Source organism: Salvelinus alpinus, chromosome 27 (genome assembly GCF_045679555.1).
Source record: "Salvelinus alpinus chromosome 27, SLU_Salpinus.1, whole genome shotgun sequence".
Classification (NCBI taxonomy): Eukaryota; Metazoa; Chordata; class Actinopteri; order Salmoniformes; family Salmonidae; genus Salvelinus; species Salvelinus alpinus.
The window spans coordinates 16,639,746-16,662,894 of record NC_092112.1 but is presented as its reverse complement, the minus strand read 5'-3'; the positions used below and the strand labels follow the sequence as shown (position 1 = coordinate 16,662,894).

General features: G+C 41.5%; 1 protein-coding gene across 1 annotated transcript; it reads left to right on the top strand.

Annotated features, from left to right (window-relative positions):
* The first annotated feature begins 37 nt into the window (after positions 1-37).
* Positions 38-23,139, top strand: LOC139556053 (XK-related protein 5-like). The gene is made up of 7 exons (XM_071369542.1): positions 38-270; positions 4,492-4,675; positions 5,267-5,451; positions 11,485-11,697; positions 12,490-12,659; positions 13,032-13,143; positions 20,333-23,139. The coding sequence occupies exons 1-7, from the start codon at positions 144-146 to the stop codon at positions 21,388-21,390; spliced, it is 2,049 nt and encodes a 682-aa protein (XP_071225643.1). The 5' UTR covers positions 38-143; the 3' UTR covers positions 21,391-23,139.
* The last annotated feature ends 10 nt before the right edge of the window (positions 23,140-23,149 follow it).

Below are 23,149 nucleotides of genomic sequence, written 5' to 3'. Positions count from 1 at the left end.
CTCTTTAAAAACCGCACGGTGACGTCAGATATTTTTTGACAGGAGCCAGCCAGCAAAACGAGGATGTAACGGATCCACGGAGGGAGAAGGATGACAATAATAATGTCCCCGGTTGGTTCTCGCGGCGCCCACTTCTCCGTATCATGATAAACGCTGGGCCCGTTGACCGTGTGATGCCCTCCGCGGCTCGGAGCGGGTGTTGGATAGCATGGTGCCAAGCTATCCTTTTCGGTGTGTCGGGGCTGGTGATACTGGCCGAAAGAACCTCGCGTAAGTGGACACCTAATACTAGCCACTTTAACTTTTGTTCTATTCTGCAAATGAACATTCACATCACGTTCAAACAAACCTTGGACCGCTTTAGTGACCTTCACTGAGTTATGTGCATTGGTAGAGCTCTCAAAATGTACCATTATGGGCTTCACGGAATGCGTATTTAGCTACAGTCTATCGTGCGCTTATTCCAGTACAGTTCAGCATCACTAGTTAGCCAAGTAGCCACACTAGCTAGTTAAGTAGAAGTACATAATGTGAATGTGGCGTGACCCGGTAACCTTGCTTTGCGTTGTTTCATTGTGGTCTTTAAACCCTTAGATACCGGGACCCAGTTCCTTGCATGAAAATTAAGCAGTGATTAGGACAGCCTCAGGAGACCTTCAAATAACATATTTCTAGAGAAGAGAAAATTATATAAACATATAATAAAATATGTGGTTTGCGTCACTTAATGCCCCATGTCGCATACGTGTCAAGTGAATATACTTTGAAAATGTACTCAGGTGTCTCTGGACATCTTATGAGTATTTTGCATGCACTGAATTTCAGAAACTCACCTCTGGCAATGTACGAGATTAGTTTGGAGGAGCAGAACTTCCGTTTTTACAGGTTGGTGACGTTCACCATTTTCAGCGCCAATGTCCGGTAGTGTAGACCATACTAATTACCAAGAGTTTTAATTTCTAATTTTCGTAGCTGTATATTTACCACCACAAACCAATGCTGGCACTAAGACCGTACTCAACGAGCCGTATAAGGCCGTAAGCAAAAAAGAAAATGCACATCCAGAGGCGACATTCCTAGTGGCGGGTGATTTTAATGCAGGGAAACTGTGCAACTAGATGCAAAACAACTCTAGATCGCCTTTACTCCACACACAGAAACGCGTTCAAAGCTCTCGCCTTCCATTTGATAAATCGGACCATAACTCTATCCTCCTGATTCCTGCTTACAAGCAAAAACTCAAACAAAAGTACCAGTGATGCGCTCAATACGGAAGTGGTCCGATGAAGGGGATGCTAAGCTACAGGACTGTTTCGCTAGCACAGAATGGAATATGTTCTGGGAATCGTCCTATAACATTGAGGAGTTTACCACATCAGTCACCGACCTCATTACTAAGTGCATCGACAACGTTTTCCCCACAGTAACCGTATATACATATCCCAACCAGAAGCCGTGGATTACAAGTAACATCCACACTGAGCTAAAGGATAGAATTGCCACTTGCAAGGAGCGGGACACTAAACCGGATGCTTACAAGAAATCCCGCAATGACTTCCGAGCCATCAAACAGTCAACTTCAATGCAGGACTAAGATCGAATCCTACTACGCCACACTGCCCTTTCCCACCTAAACAACACCTATGTGAGAATGCTGTTAGTTGACTACAGCTCATCATTCAACACCATAGTTCCCTCTAAGCTCGTCACTAAGCTCAGGACCCTGAGACTGAACACCTCCCTCTACAAATGGATCCTGGACTTCCTGAAAGGCCGCCCCCAGGTGGTGAGGGTAGGCAACAACACATCTGCCATGCTGACACTCAACACGGGGGCCCCTCAGGGGTGCGTGCTTAGTCCCCTCCTGTACTCCTTGTTCACCTACGACTGCATGGCTGTGCATGACTCCAACACCATCATTAAGTTTGCTGACGACATAACGGTGGTTGGCCTGATCACCAATGACAATGAGACAGCCTATAGGGAGGAGATCAGTGTCATGGCATTGTGGTGTCGTGGACTACAGGAAACAGAGGGCCGAGCACGCCCCCGTCCACATCGACGGATCTGTAGTGGAGCGGGTCTAGGAATACTCATGGTCCACACACGCCGACACAGTCAGAGGATGAAAACATTTGGCATGGGTCTTCAAATCCTCAAAAAGTTCTACAGCTGCACCATTGAGAGCATCTTGACTGGCTGCATCACCACTTAGTATGGCAACTGCTTGGTATCCAATCGCAAGGCGCTAGAGACGGTAGTGCGCACGGCCCAGTACATCACTGGGGCCAAGCTCCCTGCCATCCAGGACCTCTATACCAGGCGGAGTCAGAGGACTATTTAACTACAGTGTCTGTATTGACCCTTTTTGTACTAATTCTTTTGACTTATCATATAGGCTGCTGCTACTGTTTAATATGTATCCTGTTGCATAGTCACTTTATCCTTACCTGTACGTACAGTACCAGTCGAAAGTTTGGACACACCTACTCATTCCAGGGCTTTTCTTTATTTTTACTATTTTCTACGTTGTAGAATAATAGTGAAGACTTCAACACTATGAAATAACACATATGGAATCATGTGGTAGTCAAAAAAGTGATAAACAAATAAAATATATTTTATATTTGAGATTCTTCAAAGTAGCCACCCTTTGCCTTGATGACAGCTTTGCACAATTGGCATTCTCTCAACCAGCTTCACGAGGTAGTCACCTGGAATGCATTTCAATTAACAGGTGTGCCATGTTAAAAGTTAATTTGTGGAATTTCTTTCCTTCTTAATGCATTTGAGCCAATCAGTTGTGTTATGACAAAGTAGGGTTGGTATACAGAAGATGGCCCTATTTGGTAAAATACCAAGTCCATATTATGGCAAGAACAGCTCAAATTAGCAAAGAGAAACGACAGTCCATCATTACTTTAAGACATGAAGGTCACTCAATGCGGAAAAAGTGCAGTCACAAAACCCATCAAGTGCTATGATGAAACTGGCTCTCAAGAGGACTGCCACAGGAAAGAAAGACCCAGAGTTACCTATGCTGCATTGCTGCATCATTAGTTAACTGCACCTCAGATCGCAGCCCAAATAAATGCTTCACAGAGTTCAAGTAACAGACACATGTCAACATCAACTGTTCAGAGGAGACTGCGTGAATCAGGCCTTCATGGTCAAATTTCTGCAAAGAAACCACTACTAAAGGACACCAATAATAAGAAGAGACTTGCTTGGGCCAAGAAACACGAGTAATGGACATTAGACCGGTGGAAATCTGTCCTTTGGTCTGATGAGTCCAAATTTTAGATTTTTCGTTCCAACCGCCGTGTCTTTGTGAAACAGGTGAACGGATGATCTCTGCATGTGTGGTTCCGACCGTGAAGTATGGAGGAGGAGGTGTGACGTTGTGGGGGTACTTTGCTGCTGACACTGTCAGGGATTTAGAATTCAAGGCACACTTAACCAGCATGGCTATCACAGCATTCTGCAGCGATACGCCATCCCATCTGGTTTGCGCGGGACTATCATTTTCTTTCAACCGGACAATGACCCAACACACCTCCAGGCTGTGTAAGGGCTATTTGACCAAGAAGGAGAGTGATGGAGTGCTGCATCAGATGACCTGGCCTCCACAATCACCCGACCTCAACCCACAAAATATATCACTCACAGTTCTATCTTGTTTCTATTGCTGGCTACATCTACTCAACTTGCATGCTGCAAATCATGCCGATAATAAGATAAATGCTTTTGGTGATGTTTGATTTTGTATGTCGGTCGAAGGGCACGCGAGCAGGTGAGGTCCCCTCCGGGCCGTTCTTCTGGAAACAGGTGCTGTGCATCCTTGTTTGCGCGTGTGAGAAGCCCTGAGTAAGCAGATCAATGACAAGAGCTTCGGCAAAGGTGACTGACTGCGCGCGAAGCGACTTTGGCCTTGGCACGGATGCCTTTCAACCGGATAAAAATACTGCTGTGCCTGAGGCGCTCTCTAGGGCACCACCAACGGAGACAGCCAGTCCGGAGGGATGTGACAGAAATAATCAATATCTAGCCAACGAGCACTTCTCTCTCCCCCAGCCAAGTTTGTGGTTAAGAGGCATACACTTTAAATGGCAATTCATTAATTCATGAGTATCAATGAATTTGATATGGGTTTTACATGTAAGTTTTTGTGAAACCAGGAGTCAGGGCAAGGGGATTGTTTCCCAATATACCATTAATCCACCCATCCACTCTCTCACTCACTCACTGATTCATGTAGATTTCTTTGTGTGCAATGGAATGTGTCACCATTCACTCCCACCATAGACTGTACAGAATGTAACCAAAAGAAAACATTGTTGTGATCAGAATGTAATCTAAAATATTTTGTATGTAGGGAGGTAAATAGACCTTAGTACTTCAATGCAACGATACACTATTATACTGTTACAAATGTATTATAATGTATCTATTTCCTCCCTGTGTGTGTGTGTGTGTATGTGTTCTATACAGTGATCTACTGCATAGGATTCTACCTATGGAATGAGGAAACACAGTGGGCGGGGTTGACCCTCGCCCTCCTGTTGCCAGGGATACTGGTTCAGGTGTTGAGTCTCAGGTGGTACCATGACGATGGGGAAGACAACTATTGGTTCCTGACCCTCACACACGTGTTGCAACTGGGCATCTTCCAAAGGTAAGCCCACCTGAACAATGGCCTCACCTGGGTGTGTTCAATAGGCACAAAAACAGAAATGTGGAGGTACTATCTGAACTTGTCCAATCAGAAATGCTTGCTTTTGTTTTCTGTGACAAAATATTTTAGAATGTTTTATTTCCACTGTGCCTTAATGAACACCACCCTGACTCAGACAACAAGGCAATGGGGCTCAGAATTAGAATTTGACGGAGAAGTTGCTTTCAGCTCAGAGTAATTCAGAGTAAACATCATTTAGAAACCTGCCGTTGATTTTCTTAGTTGGATGAATAAGATCTCTTATCCTATTTGTCCTCTAGTACTATACCGGAAGTGATGCGCATTAGATGTTACCTTGAGAGGTTTCTATCATTAAACCTAGAATCTTAAAATCTTCTGTGTATCTAATCTGAATTAGATACACAGAAAATTCTACATTATATCCAAATTGCAGAATTTCTTACATAATCCCACCAACACACAGTACATCGCATCATCCACCGCCATGCATAACCCACTGTTCTCTAGCGCTGGCCCTATCTCACCAGCTCTGTCTCACAGCTGTTGGTCTTTGTCTCCACCTTCTGGCAGGTTGTGGGACTGCATGGTGTCTGTATGGGACATGCAGGGCACTGCGGGGGAGCTGGGGGCGGCTGTGATGCAGCAGGCTGATGTGTCCGCCCTCCGCCTGTTAGAGGCCCTGGTCCTCACCCTACCGCAGACCCTGCTGCAGACCTACGTCCTGGCCGTCACTGACGTGGAACTCGACTCCCCGGGTAAGACATCACTGTACCCAATTAATTACAAAGAAACAAACATATAACATAAATCATATGTTATTAATTACTACACTGAACACAAATATAAAAGCAACATGCAACAATTTAAACGATTTTACTGATTTACAGTTCATATAAGGAAATCAGTCAATTGAAATAAATTCATTAGGCCCTAATCTATGGATTTCACATGACTGGGAATACAGATATGTATCTGTTGGTCACAGACACCTTAAAAAAAATGTAGGGGCGTGGATCAGAAAACCAGTCAGTATCTAGTGTGACCACCATTTGCCTCATGCAGCGCGAAACATCTCCTTCGCATAGAGTTGATCAGGCTGTTGATTGTGGCCTGTGGAATGTTGCCCCAATGGCTCTACGAAGTTGCTGGATATTGTCGGGAACTGGAACACGCTGTCGATCCAGAGCATCCCAAACATGCTCAATGAGTGACATATCTGGTGAGTATGCAGGCCACTGGGACTGGGACATTTTCAGCTTCCAGGAATTGTGTTCAGATCCTTGCGACATGGGGCCGTGCATTGTCATGCTGAAACATGAGGTGATGGCGGCGGATGAATGGCACGACAATGGGCCTCAGGATCTCGTCTATCTCTGTTCATTCAAATTGCCATCAATAAAATACAATTGTGTTTGTTATCCATAGTTTATGCCTGCCCATAACATAACTCCACCATGGGCCACTCTGTTCACAACTTTAACATAAGCAAACCGCTCGCCCACACAACGCCATACACGCTGTCTGCCATCTGCCCGGTACAGTTGAAACCGGGATTCATCCGTGAAGAACTTCTCCAGTGGCCATTCAAGGTGACCATTTGCCCACTGAAGTCAGTTACGACGCCAAACTTGCAGTCAGGTCAAGACCCTTGTGAGGACAACGAGCATGCAGATGAGCTTCCCTGAGACGGTTTCTGACAGTTTGTGCAGAAATTCTTCTGTTGTGCAAACCCACAGTTTCATCAGCTGTCCGGGTGGCTGGTCAGATAATCCAGCAGGTGAAGAAGCCGGATGTGGAAGTCCTGGGCTGGCGTGGCTACACGTGGTCTCTCAAACGACATTGGAGGTGGCTTATGGTAGAGAAATTAACATTAACTTCTCTGGCAACAGCTCTGTTGGACATTCATTCCCTCAACTTAAGATATCTGTGGCATTGTTGTGTGACACAACTAAACATTTTAGAGTGGCCTTTTCTTGATTGTCCCCAGCACAAGGTGCACCTGTGTAATGACCATGCTGGTTTTTAATCAGCTTCTTGATATGCCACACCTTCATCAGGTGTATGGATTATCTTGTCAAAAAAGAAATGCTCACTAACAGGGATGTAACAAACATATATTTTTAAATACGATTTTTGTGTGTATGGAAAGTTTCTGGGATATTTTATTTCAGCTCATAAAACATGGGACCAACACTTTACATGTTGTGTTTTTATATGTTTGTTCAATATATGTAATAATACCATTTTTACCATCTCTTAGTGGGCCCGAATTCATGAAGTGTACTGATCTAGGACCAAGTTTAAACTGACCCTAGATCACCACTCCTGCACTGAGATGCTTAATGCATAAGGCTCCTGGCCTCCCATCTGGTGTGTTTTAAGCATCTCAAAATAGAGGTTCTGATTAGGATCAGTTTAGCCTTTTAGATCACATTAGTTAGGTTTCCATCCAATTGACGACAGATTTTCATGCGAATATCTACATAAAAACAAGATGCTTATTTCCCCCACTAGATATGTGTTTTCATAAAGTTGACTTGTTGCATATAAAAGGCTGTGTGTGATGACGTAGTGCACATACAAGTACCTTTTGCGGTTACATTTTCATGTACAGAAAAAAAACTAGTTAAATGGGTTTATCACATTTTCAACACTACTGATGGTTTTGTCACAAAAACATGTTATGTACCGAGTGTGTCCACTCTGGTTATGGCACATGTGCTCTAGCATCTGCACTCTGTTGACTAGAGCACATGTATTCCCTACATGATGAGATTATTATGGACTAAAATAATACTTTTTATTTGTCAAACAGCAGCCAAGCATCGATCATCATGTCACCAGAATAAGACCCTGGATATTTATTGGAAAGGAGCATCAAGCTCATCACCGTGCACTTTCACCTCCCTGTGAAGTTCATCACCGTGCACTTTCACCACCCTGTGAAGTTCATCATAACTTATTTAATCTCTAGCCTAATCAATCAATAAAATGTATTTATTGAGCCCTTTTTACAACAGCAGTTGTCAGAAAGTGCTTATACAGAAACCGAGCCTAGAAACCCCAGAGAGCAAGTAATACAGATGTAGAAGCACGGTGGCTAGGAAAAACTCTAGAAAGGCAGGAACCTATGAAGAAACCTAGAGGAACCAGGCTCTGAGGGGTGGCCAGTCCTCTTCTGGCTGTGCCAGGTGTAGAATATAAGAGTACATGGCCGTTAAGGCCAGATTGTTCTTCAGACGTTCATAGAAGACCAGCAGGGTCAAATAATAATCACAGTGTTTGTAGAGGGTGCAAGAGGTCAGCACCTCGGACTTAATGTCAGTTGGCTTTTCATAGCCGAGCCATTCGAGGTTGAGACAGCATGTGGGGGTCCAGTGAACAGGTCAGTGTTCCATAGCCGCAGGCAGAACAGCAGAAACTGGGTATCCAGCACAACCAGGTGGACTAGGGACGGGGACAGCCAGGAGTCGTCAGGCCAGGTAGTCCTGAGGCATGGTCCTTGAGCTCAGGTCCTCCGGGAGGGGGAGAGAGATGGGATAATTAGAGGGAGCATATCTAAGATCACACAGGACACCAGATAAGACAGGAGAATTACACCAGATATAGCAGACTGGCCCTAGCCCCCCGGCACATGGAATATTGCAGCATAGATACAGGAGACTGAGTCGCAGTGGGAGTGCCACACATGTCATCGCGTGACTCCTAAGTTTACTTCAATATGATGGTTATATCAATATTTGCGCATAAAAGCCTTTCTACAGATATTTCTCTCATAATTCATTTTACAGACACAAAGATCCCACCTTGTCTAGCGTATTTTGTTTTGTCAACGTTTTTAAAGTTTACTCTCAGGCCTGTAATGAAATTCTTTTTTTCGACATGTACTTTACTCGCATAAAAAGATTGGATGGAAACCTGGCTACAGAATAAGATTGCACGGACAGTGGGAAAGATGATCCTAGGGTTGGATTGGGAATAATACAAAAAAAAAAGCTGTCTAACACCCAATGAATTGTGAAGATGTACAATTGTATCTTATACTGCCCTATTCTGAATTCATGACACTTCCCTGTAACATTTTCCCTGCATATGTATGAAATAGGGCGGTCCAACGATAACAACATTTAATCGAGGTAATCTCAGGATTTGCTGTGATTAATTACGATTAATGGAAAATTCAGAATTTTTCTATAATAATATTTGTTATACAAAAAGCATGACAACAATATTGAAGACTTGATTTTTGTCCAAAGTAACAATTAGGTAAATTGATATGGCACACTTTCTTTAGCCTCACTAGCTAGGTTTTGATCCAATTGGCGACAGATTTTCATGCGAATATTCTAGAACCTGCATTAAGAAAATATGCACATTTTCCCACCAGTGGTATGTTTTCACCAAACAGACTTATTGCAGATAAGTCAGTGTGTGATGACGTAGAGCACACAAAATGTACTTTTTCGTTAAAATGTTCATGTACCGAATACATCAGAATAAGACCTTCAATATTTATTGGAAAGGACCATCAAGCTCATCACTGTGCGCTTTCACCACCCTCATCATAAATTATTTCATCTTTAGCCCGTAGCCTAATAAACTTCATGGTTTCCTGTGTAGTGTAGTAAGTTCTATGGATGATCTTAAACTGCAGTAATTGATGTCTGAGATGATATGAACATGACTGGGCATTCAAGCATATCTGTATCCATTCATCATGCCCAATAGCTTCTACCAGGTCTTCCTCCCATTTGTTTTACAAAAATAATTACCTTGGTGTACATATTATACATGATATTATCCAAGAATAGAATCAATGGTTCACCCGGTATACCCTGATGAAGACATCTTGTCTGAGCTCCTAGAGTGTGCGGCTCTCCTTTATTTTTTTAAGTGTTCCACTCCGCTAACCAGCACCTCGCCTAAATAGGTGTGCGTTTCTTTCGCCTCTAATTGAAATGACCATTATTCCAGACTATAGCTTTAAGGACCAACTTTGGGAAACTCTGAGTTACGCTACTAGCTCAGCACAGTGAATAAACACTAGTTAGATATTTTTCTGATAAGTTAAGCAGCCGTTACCTTGCCAGCTACATCAGCCAACTCAAGAGTAGCCAGTTTCTGCTCTGCTTACTGTTACAACTCGGAGAAAGAACGGTGCCAGGTTCCCTCCAGATGTGACGCTTGGCATTCAGGCCAAAGTTTCATCAAACCAGAGAATCTTGTTTTTCATGGTCCAAGCAGGCTGTCATGTGCCTTTTACTAAACAGGTGTGTGCCTTTCCAAATCATGTCCAATCAATTGAATTTACAACAGGTGGACTCCAATCAAGTTGTAGAAACATCTCAAGGTCGATCAATGGAAACAGGATGCACCTGAGCTCAATTTTGAGTCTCATAGCAAAGGGGCTGAAAACTTATGTAAATAAGGTATTTTTATTTTTAATAAATGTGCAAATATTTCTAAAGACCTGTATTCACTTCGTTATTATGGGAAATTGTGTGTAGATTGCTGAGGAGGAATTACTTTTATTTAATACATTTTTGAATAAGGCTGTAACGTTACAAAATGTGGAAAAGGTCAAGGGGTATGAATACTTTCCAAAGGCACTGTATGTCATTTTGTTACTGAAATATACAGTCATATCCTAAAGAACTGAGGATTCCCTAACATTCTGGAATTTTCATTGAAATCAGATCAAACTGTGTTATCCATCAGATCAAACTGTGTTACCCATCAGATCAAACGGTGCTATCCATCAGATCAAACGGTGCTATCTATCAGATCAAACTGTGTTATCCATCAGATCAAACTGTGTTACCCATCAGATCAAACTGTGTTACCCATCAGATCAAACGGTGCTATCCATCAGATCAAACGGTGCTATCTATCAGATCAAACGGTGCTATCCATCAGATCAAACGGTGCTATCCATCAGATCAAACGGTGCTATCTATCAGATCAAACGGTGCTATCCATCAGATCAAACGGTGCTATCCATCAGATCAAACGGTGCTATCCATCAGATCAAACGGTGCTATCTATCAGATCAAACTGTGTTATCCATCAGATCAAACGGTGCTATCTATCAGATCAAACGGTGTTATCCATCAGATCAAACGGTGCTATCTATCAGATCAAACGGTGCTATCCATCAGATCAAACGGTGCTATCTATCAGATCAAACGGTGCTATCCATCAGATCAAACGGTGCTATCCATCAGATCAAACGGTGCTATCTATCAGATCAAACGGTGCTATCCATCAGATCAAACGGTGCTATCCATCAGATCAAACGGTGCTATCTATCAGATCAAACGGTGCTATCCATCAGATCAAACGGTGCTATCCATCAGATCAAACGGTGCTATCCATCAGATCAAACGGTGCTATCTATCAGATCAAACTGTGTTATCCATCAGATCAAACGGTGCTATCCATCAGATCAAACGGTGCTATCTATCAGATCAAACGGTGTTATCCATCAGATCAAACGGTGCTATCCATCAGATCAAACGGTGTTATCCATCAGATCATGCCAGCTCATCTGGGACTATAGAGGTCTATAATCAGGATGGGAACCTTGTTGAGAAGTGAAATGGTAGCCGGTTATAGTCAGCCACTTAAAATAGGAAGGGAAGAAAATCCCTAAGAAACTAACTTGTAGTTGGTCATTTTTGTAATGGAAAAACCTGGTCTGTAAAAAAGATCTGATCATTTCTCACTCCCCCCGCCTCCCCATACTTCCCTCTCATTCTCACCCTCTCCCCATTAATCTGCCTCCACAGTGGCGGCATGCGCCGGCCTGTGCCTGCTGTCGCTGTCCTGGGCGCTGGTGCTGTTCAGCCGGGCGTGCTGCCTTATACGCCCGGGGCACCTGGCCATGCCCCCGGCCGCCCTGCTGTGCCAGCTGCTGTGGAGGGCGGGCATGCTGGGTGCCCGGGTGGCAAGCCTCATGTCTTTCGCCCGCTACTTCCACTGGTGGACCTGCGGAGTGGCAGGTGAGAGAGAGGGAGGGAGGGAGGGAGGGAGGGAGCAGTGCAACAACTGGAGAAACTAGAGGGCTTTTCACACGACTGAGCAAAATCAAGCCAAGCCAAACCAAGCTGTACTGAGCAGGCCTGGTTAAGCATCCACATAGTTGCTGGAAACCCTGCTGAAAAGGACAATGTGAACAGAGAAGATCTGAGCCAGGCCAGTACAGTTTGGTTCTGGTCGGCATGATCGTATAAAGGTAGAGAGAGAGAGAGAGTTACTGTTAACTCCTTGAGCATCATTTACTCAGAGAACTCGATTGTCGTCAATAATGCATCAATGCAGATTTGAGATGCTTCACAATCATCCGACAGCAGAACCAATCAAAATGATTTGACCTACAATTGACCTCTATGTGCATTATACCAAATGCTCAAAGCCTCAGGTTTGATTATAAATAAACAAATCAACAAAAGGCATCTTCACAACACATATCGCCCTTCAAAGCTAGTTTCTTGGCAACCAGTGTCCCCCTGCATGACGATGCACATTACCTCTTACCTCTCTGTCTCTGTTCCTTCTGGTCCTGCTGAGCACACGTGCATACACACACACACACAACCCTGTCTCTCTCGCCGTCACACATGCACACACACACACACACACACACACACACACACACACACACACACACACACACACACACACCCTCTCTCTGTCTCACACACACACACACACACACACTCTGTATTCCCACCACAGTAGTGCTCCACTGTCTAATTCACTCTGGAATAATGTATTTTTACATTGACCTCCAGGCTTCCACTGGCTCACAGCGTCTTTCTGGCTGGTCGCCCAGCAACCCGATATCTGCACTGGCCCGTGGCGCTGGCGGCTGTTCAACGCCGTGCTGGGATTAGTCCACATCTTCCTCTTCCTCAATGTCAAAGAAGGCCCCTCGCGCTTCCGCATGGCCGGCTTCTACCTGGTACGTACGAGAGAGAAGAAACTCGATAGAGGGTAAATTCGTACGCAGCAACTGAATTACCCTTTGGGGAGAATAAAAATATTAGTTAGTTCAGATTTAGTTCAGTTTCAATTTCCTGCTTCTACATGGCACGTATGATGACAAGGAGGATGAGGATTGCCCTTCAGGGACAATAAAGATTGGTTTAATTTGAATTGAATGTGCAGCTTAGGAGTGTTCTGATTGACTTCTGTTTGAATCTCCTGGTGCTCGTTGTCATTCCTTGTCTTATGCCTTCACCCCTGTGTCTTTGAGATGAGTTGTTTATTTTGGGGGGGGGGGCTGGCTATTTGTTCACTCTCCTGACCTCTCGTTTGACCTCTTCTCCTATAGGCCATGCTACTGGAGAATGCCACACTACTAGTGGCAGCGTCAGACTTCCTCAGTGAGAAATCATGGGATAGCATAACCCTCCCTACCGTCGTGCTGTGCAGCTTCCTGCTTGGTGAGTCAATCTTTGGAGTCTCCTTATTCTAATGTAGAATTTAGTTTTAACCCCCAGGTTATGCCTGAGGTGTGTGCACTTAACAGAGGATCTTAAAAAGAGCTATTACAAAGCTAAAGTTAAACCTAATACACGTTAAAAAGGAAACTTCTTCTATTCAAATGTAGATTTCATTTAGGGCAAATTTCTACTACCAGAGAAACCTCAAATATCACAGATTTAGTAATGTTCATGGTTGTAAGAGATATATTGTCTATCTAAAGGCTGGTTTGCAGTTGTTATATTGACATGCTGTAGACAGCTGTCGCAGTGACATCATAAACGTTCTATTGTTGTCCGACGCCAACTTGTCGTTGTCGTTATGAAAAGTATAAACACAAAAATGACAGCCTCTACATGACATCAGCAGCTTGGTGATCCAAATAGCATAACTACCTGATTTTAACACCATAAACCCATTAGTTTCAAAATAATTGTTTGTAAATGTCATGCCAGGCAGCTAAAAGAAACTATCTAGCAACTAAAAGAAACTTCCTAAAGGATGTTTTGGTATGTTTTTAGCTTGTTAGCTAGCTAGCCAGTTCAAATAGAGCATAGCTGAAAATGTCTTAACTTTAGCAAAAAAAAAGGTCATTATTGCAAGAAAATAAACTCACAATAAGATCATTATTTACAAGGTAATGGTGAGCTTTCTAGTAGAGTCTTGTTACTGTCACAAACCAGGTTTCCATCCAACCTTTTTATGCAAGTTTATTTTATTAGGATCCTCATTATCTACTGCACATGCAGCAGCTACTCCTCATGGGGTCCACATAATACATGACAAAGTACAGAACAGTAAGACAAGAACAACATGAAATAAAATAGTTGTATATAGGAAAGACACCAAGAGACAACAAAAGTACTATTTACACACTATTCATATATTCTTATATACACTACAGTTAAATGTGATTATTTATAAAGAGAAGAGGTGCTGTGATACAATATGTTTTTTTTTTAGCTAAACTTGCTTTACTTGCAGAGCATTCCACGATGACATGGCTCTATACAAAGCTGAGCGACGCATTACAGTACATCTGTTTTCAGTTTAGGTACTGTGAAGAAACCCATAGTGTCTGGTGGGGTATGCATGTCTGTTTGAAGTGTATCTATGACTATCATGCATGTTGTTGATGTTAGTTCTATGTTTGCAGTTAAAGGCAAGGTGTGCTGCTTTGTTTTGAGCCAGCTGCAGCTTTGCTTTTCTCTGCTGCACCTGACCATGTTGCCGGACAGTAATCAAGATGGGACAATATCAGAGCCTAAACAACTAGTACAGTTGATCTTTGTGTCAAACACGCAGAATACATTTCTATAACAGACATACCTCTCCCCATCTTCACAACAACTTTGTCAATATGACAAGACCATAATAACTGACTATCCAATGTTACTCCTAAGAGTTCAGCTTCTTCACCTTGTTCAATGTTCACACCCTTTATGCACAACTCCAGTTGAGGTTTAGGTCTAAGATAATGCTTTAAACCAAATACAATTATTTTTCAGACCAGTTTATTATTAATGACCCATTCTGACACTGACTGTAACTCCATTCTAAGAGTCTCAGTGAGCTCACTGGCTGTAGGTGCTGATGTGTACATTGTGCAGTCATCAGCATACATAGTCATTTTAGGTTCTTGTAAAACAAGTGGCAAATAATTTCTAACAGCCCAATGCAACTGCCCTGAGGGATACCACACTGTACACATCTGATGTTAGAGAAACATGTTGGATAAAACATGGCATAACAGGCCTTATGGAAACAGCTAATTTGTCTGTAAACTTTCTAAATGTTGACAAAACAAAATATGATATGTACCCATTGTTCCTCCTTTAGTGCATTGGTAGCGAGTTGATACAATTCCAAGTCTGGAAGGTTAAAACCTCCCTGAGATTTAGGAAGTGGTTTATTCTATACATTTTATTTGCCCATATAAAGTATGTTATGACCGAGTATACTTTTTTAAAGAATGTCTTTGTTGGGGTAATTGGTATTACCGAAAATAAATACAAAATCTTTGGCAGGCATGCCATTCTAAAGAGGTTTATTCTGCCTGTAAGATTTATGGGAAGATTTATTCCATTTAATTAGATCTGCTTTCATACTGTTGAGTAATGGAATAAAGTTCCATTTCTCAAGCTCATGCTCATCCCCAGAATCTTTGTATGTGTCTTATTTTCAAATGGATAAAGCTAAGAACATTAACAACTTCATAATTAAGAACACTATAACTATATGGAACACTATAACTATATGGAACACTATAACTATATGGAACACTATAACAATATGCAACACTATAACAATATGGAACACTATAACTATATGGAACACTATAACTATATGGAACACTATAACAATATGGAACACTATAACTATATGGAACACTATAACTATATGGAACACTATAACAATATGCAACACTATAACAATATGGAACACTATAACAATATGGAACACTATAACTATATGGAACACTATAACTATATGGAACACTATAACAATATGGAACACTATAACTATATGGAACACTATAACTATATGGAACACTATAACTATATGGAACACTATAACTATATGGAACACTATAACTATATGGAACACTATAACTATATGGAACACTATAACTATATGGAACACTATAACAATATGGAACACTATAACTATATGGAACACTATAACTATATGGAACACTATAACAATATGGAACACTATAACTATATGGAACACTATAACTATATGGAACACTATAACTATATGGAACACTATAACTATATGGAACACTATAACTATATGGAACACTATAACAATATGGAACACTATAACTATATGGAACACTATAACTATATGGAACACTATAACAATATGGAACACTATAACTATATGGAACACTATAACTATATGGAACACTATAACTATATGGAACACTATAACAATATGGAACACTATAACAATATGGAACACTATAACTATATGGAACACTATAACTATATGGAACACTATAACTATATGGAACACTATAACTATATGGAACACTATAACTATATGGAACACTATAACAATATGGAACACTATAACTATATGGAACACTATAACAATATGGAACACTATAACTATATGGAACACTATAACTATATGGAACACTATAACTATATGGAACACTATAACAATATGGAACACTATAACTATATGGAACACTATAACTATATGGAACACTATAACTATATAGAACACTATAACTATATGGAACACTATAACTATATGGAACACTATAACTATATGGAACACTATAACAATATGGAACACTATAACAATATGGAACACTATAACAATATGGAACACTATAACAATATGGAACACTATAACTATATGGAACACTATAACAATATGGAACACTATAACTATATGGAACACTATAACTATATGGAACACTATAACTATATGGAACACTATAACAATATGGAACACTATAACAATATGGAACACTATAACTATATGGAACACTATAACTATATAGAACACTATAACAATATGGAACACTATAACAATATGGAACACTATAACAATATGGAACACTATAACAATATGGAACACTATAACAATATGGAACACTATAACAATATGGAACACTATAACTATATAGAACACTATAACAATATGGAACACTATAACTATATGGAACACTATAACAATATGGAACACTATAACAATATGGAACACTATAACAATATGGAACACTATAACTATATGGAACACTATAACAATATGGAACACTATAACAATATGGAACACTATAACAATATGGAACACTATAACTATATGGAACACTATAACTATATGGAACACTATAACTATATGGAACACTATAACTATATGGAACACTATAACTATATGGAACACTATAACTATATGGAACACTATAACTATATGGAACACTATAACTATATGGAACACTATAACTATATGGAACACTATAACAATATGGAACACTATAACTATATGGAACACTATAACAATATGGTAAGCCGTCATTGTAAATAATAATTTGTTCTTAACTGACTTGCCTAGTTAAATAAAAGGTTAAATAAAAAATATATGGAAGATAATGTATTCTACGAGCACCAATATCACTTCCTAAAAACACATCTTATTGAACAATCCTTAGATAGCTTTTCAGAATTCACCAATAAATTGATCCACATGGAAAACTAAAGGCATAGAAAACATGAATGACTTGGTAACAAGAAATACATTTATTTCCATGCCAGAACGAAAAAGTAATTTTGGGTTGACCAATGTAGATTGTTTCAAATATATGCAACTTAAGTTACACATCCCAAATTTTTTTTGCAAAGAGCATATCCAGCTGACAATCTCTTAGAAAACAAAGTTGTGAAATAAAAAAAATATTGGAACCAAGACTTAAAAATAACTGATGTTGGCACAAGATAGAGGGAAAGTTGGAGCACTAATGAAATTATAGTTAACACAAAATGTAAGCTTAATCCAGTATAAGCTAATGTATAGAATGTATTATACAATAGACAAAATTCACATATTCTACAGCACAACGGCAGAGTCATGTCTTAAGTGTAAAACTAATCATGACTCAATAATCCATGCTTTCTGGGAACGCTATGAAGTCCGGAAGTTGTGGGCGGAGCTAGAAAGTTGGTTGTCAGAAGAATTACAATGTCAACTTAATTTGAATCCATCTCTCGACATATTTCAAGACATGGTATATGGAGGTGTAGTGAGATACCCAATGGGTTGGACGATTCTCTTCTCATCACTCATCTTGGAAATAAATCAATCCACCATCATTAACACAATGGAAAAATCTAAACAAAATGGTGCAGATTCAGGCCATGTGGTGGAAAGATGGTGGCACTGGAGATGGGAGTGTGTGCTAGTGGGTCTGGGCAGGTGGGATGTAGTTGATGTTTGTATGTTTAGTATTGTTTATAAAAGCTCAAATAAAATCGTACAAAAAAAACAAACGCTAGTGTTAGTGGAATTAAATAATTCCTCTAATGTACTCATTAATTAAATTCAATCTGTCTATTTATAAGAATTTGTAAGATACTTATTAACATAAAATAGACAGGATACAGTCTTATTAAAATTAGATAATAGAATTTATTCTCGGAGCACGCTACCATTTGATCATAAACAACAGGTTTATATACAAGATATGACGTCATAGGTTACAGAATAAGTCTCCTTGTCCTGACAAATAGAAAACAGGTTCAAAAGTTCTTTCCAACTTCACAGCGCACACACATGACACACAATGTACAGTGATCCCTCGCCACTTCGCGGTTCACTTATCGCGGATTCGCTATTTCGCGGATTTTCATAATGCATTTTTTTTTTTTTTTTGGTGCATTGTGCTCTGCATTCTGATTCGCTAAAAACTCACTCCCGCTTCTTGTATCAAAACATGCTACGAATTGTGCTATCATTTTGTCGTCTCGTGCAGTTATGTGTACGTACATAAAACAGCTTGGCAAATTTACATTAAGTTGGCCAGGAAGGAAGGAAGGACTAACGCTTGGTCGCTTAGCAACCATGGTGCGAATGGCCACTGAACTTAAGCGAGTAGCTGAGGAATGGGACCCTTTGATGAGCCGTTCATTACAGTTCTCCAACGTAATCGATGGTGGCATGTCGGTGTACAAGGATCTTTTTGCAAAGAAGAAAAAAGAGCGACAACAGCTGCCTATCACTATGCTCTTCTCCCGAACAAACACACCTGCACCGCAGGCTTCAGAAGAAGAGAACACTGCAGAGCGCAGTCAGGATGCAGCGGCCCAGTCTGAAGAGCAGTGAAACGGCCTACACGTGAGTCACTGTATTTGTATACATGTAATAGTTGCTAATTGTAAAAAAAAAAAAAGTTTTCTATTTCGCGGATTTCACTTATCGCGGGTCATTTTCGGAACGTAACCCCCGCGATAAACGAGGGATTACTGTAATCGATTATCCTGAAGGCTCACTATAATTTATTACCACTTTAGCAGACAACTCCAGATAATGGAAGACCTAAAAAGTTACCCACAGCCTTATCTAAACACCTCAGGGCTAAGTTGGGTCAGTTCAACCATAGTTTAATGACCCTTTCTGCTTATTTTATAACCCACAACACAAATCTCTTTTCACCAGGCATGCAGAGTTCAATTAGTTATAGTTTTATCTAAAGCTAGAAATTGTTTTAATTATTTATTAACAAAATTCCTAACAGCTAGACAAGGTGGGATCTTTTGTGTCTCTGAAATTAATTATGTGAGAAATGGTGGTGCAATTGCCTTTATGTGCAAATATTGGTACTGTATAATAACCATCGTATCGAAGTAAACTTGGGAGTCACTACATTATATGGTGTGGGATCCTCCCACTACGACTCGGGGATGTATGCAGTTTATTTGGCATATTTTAGAATATTCACATAAATCTGTCGCAAATTGGATAGCAACCTAACTACTGTGCGGTAACCATGACAACAGACACTCCGACAGGGTCAAAGTTCTGTGAAAAGGAAAACGGAAGCGACTGTCTACAGACATTCCGACAGAGTATAAATTAAATGTTATTTTGACCAGTGAGGTTCAAAAACGTGATTTTTCTGTGTTTTATATATATTTCCACACTATGAGGTTGGAATAATACTGTGAAATTGTGAAAATTATGATAACCCCTTTTTAGTGTAAGAGTTGTTTGAAAAGACTGCCTGAAATTTCAGCCTGTTTTGGTGGGATGGAGTTTTGGCCTGCCGTTATGACATCACCAGACAGTAAATGAGTTAACAGACCAATAAGAAAGAGTTCCAAACCTCTCTGCAATAACGGGCTAGAGTTCCCTCCCAACTCAGACCACTACCAGACAGTCCTAGCAAAAATCTTTCTTGTTGAGCATTTTAATTGAAAACAATCACATTAAGGTACTTATTTGTTACCAAGAAATGATTTGATATTGAGATAAAAATGGCTGCATCGGATCTTTTTAAAGCACCATGTCAAGCTTCAGACACAACCAACTTTTACTGTTTCCCATAGGGAACTTTTCAATCCCATCACTTAATTTAAACACCCTGTACTACACTGCGTGTTTCTAAGTCTTCCCCTCTCTTTTCTCTCCCTACTCCAGGCACCACCTCTCTGGTCCTGTACTACCGCTTCCTCCACCCCAAGTCCACCGAGATCGCCCAGGGCAAGGGCCAGCGCCTGGGCCACCACAACCACCATATGGGCTCCACCTGTCTAGAGGGCCTGGAGCGGGGCGAGTCTTCCTACTCCCTGGGGGGTGGGGGTGGTGTCAAGAGCCTCCCCCAGGCTGCCCCCTCCTCCCTGCATAATCACGGCAGCTTCTCCCTCTCAGGCGTGGCTGGCTCCCTCCTGGAGCATCCTGGGAGTTGCGGTCCCAGGCTGGGTAACTCGTGCCCCTGCCGCCATCACCACTGGCTCCTGATTCGCTTGGCACTAAAAACCGGTGACTTGGGGAAGATTAACTGCGCCTATGGTTCCGGCGGTGTGGCGGCCATCTTGGAAGTGGACGAGTCCTATTGTAACTCTGAGGCCAAGAGTACGGGCGGCGGCGGGACGACCACGGCAGGCGGCGGCAGCTGCGACGGGGTCTCCGGGGTTTCCGGGGCCTCAGTGTCTGAATCGCAGGGAATGAAGGGGGGCTTGGCGCCCCTCTCGGACTGCAAGGAGGAGTTCCAGAGTGCTAGTGACGAGCCCACGTCAGCCGAGACGCCCGGCGAGGGCGAGGAGGAGAGCAAGGACAGCCTGGAGGACATGGAGAGCCCGCTGGAGTCACCGGTTTCTGACTCCTACAAGCGTAGCTCGCCTGAGGGCAAATCGTTGTTTGGGAAAAGCCCCGAGCCCTACTTCTGCCCTAACACCACCCTGTCCAGCACCACACTGTACTTCAGCGCCGACCCCCAGTCCCCCAGCATCACCAGCAACCCCCACCTGGACCGGGTCAGCCCCCCCATGGGCATGGCAGGCCTTAGCTTCATCCCCAGCAACCCCGCCCATAGGGACATGACGAGCCTGCAGATGGGTCGGATGGGTCCGTGCTACACCTCAACACCCAAACTGGACTCTGGGGCGCAGGGGGACTCACCGCCCAGCATCCCCCATCTGAGTGGTCCCAGGAGGCAGCTGATACTGTCACGCCGAGACCAGGATGATGGATTTTAGTAACAAGGGAGAGATAAAAAGACAGATGGGAGAGAGAGACTGATTATGCTTCCTCTCTATTGACTTTCCAATCTCAACGCCAGCTCAAAACCAGCTCAATTAGAAGCACACATATCTTATGTAATATACATTTCCTATAGATGTGCACCGTTACCAACTCTTGCTGATCATTCCAGGTACCAAGTACTTTCTCTTGAGGATCGGCCGATACCGGCGAGTACCGATTCAAGTATTTATTTTTCATAACATGAACTTTAACCCAGTTCAATCAATGCTACCTCCTAATCAACCAAACATAATGCAGTAAACAAATAATGACATATAAAAATGCTTTTAAAAATAATAATTTCAATACAATAACAAATATAGAAAAGTTATTCTATGAAAACTAGTAGGGCTGAGAATTGCCAGGGACCTCACGATAAGATATTATCACCATACTTGGGTGCCGATACGATATGTATTGTGATTTTTACGCTTCTATATGTATTGCGATTCGATGTTCCAAACATATTGCTCACTATATGTCTGCTGCAGAGGGACAAGAGCCATGAGAAAACGAGTTTTAATCAGTCATGGAAATAAAAGTGCTATAAAGAAATTGGCTCACCATTTATAAAGGAGAACACGCTATAAAGGAAAAATACTGGAGTATTGGTACAGTTGACTAGCGCAAAATGTATATCGCAATATCGTAAAAACGAATATCCCGATGTGTAACCGTATCAAAACAAAAAAATTCTCCCAACACTACTAGGCAGGAGACATGACCTCGGCTAAAGTGAAGATACAACAACAATATGTCAGCTACATATCTGAACTTTGTATCTGCTAGCATTGACAGATACCCTGTTCAAGTAGTAGCATATCGGCCCGATACCAAGTACCATTGATAGTATCCGTGCACTTCTAATTTCCTTGTGTGTTTTTGTTATTCTTTTGAAAAGATGCTCGCTCCCCCCTGCCCCCCAAAATGAACATATGATCAGGGGGTATTCACTAGGAACCAAACAAAATTGACCGGAAGCAAACGGTCTTAACAGGGAGTGACTAACCTGACCTTGTCTAATAACAAACAGTTGTTTCCAGTGCAAAAACGTTTTGCTACCGTTTGCTATGGTGTGGAGTAATGAATACACCACAGGTGAACATATACATTCATTTGCTGACACTGCTTAGGACAGACGGGGCTCCAATGTCTACTCGACAAAACTGTTTGATGGTGAAATTTGACAGGTGTCTCGCTTTTATAGAACACCATTTGCCTTTTGTGAAGTTGTTCATATTAACAAACATATTTATTGCTAAGAGCTAATTAATATTTTTAAGGTGCATTATGTTGTCAAAAATATAGATGTTTTTTATTCTTTGTCTCAAAGACATGTTGAACATGTTAACTTGCTAAATGCTGTTTTTTGGTTGAGATGCTATATAATATGTTGTTGTACTGTCTCAGGCCCATGGTTAAGTTTCCACACCTCAATTGTGATGAAGGGATATCCAAGACATGTTTTGCTGTGCTAAATTTTCCATCTCTCTTATAAGGGATCATTGTATTGTTGACTAAATGTTCTATAAAGGACCCGGGATGAGATCCATAGACAGCGCATACAGAGCACTAAAATGATGCTGGTTTTCATAGTTTTCTCCCTCTCAGGTGTTTGCCTATTCAACATTTTGTTCCATAGGTCAAGGCCACTGGTGGCTTGATAACAAAGAAGCAATAAAGGTTATATTGGGTGGACATAATGCAAAAAGT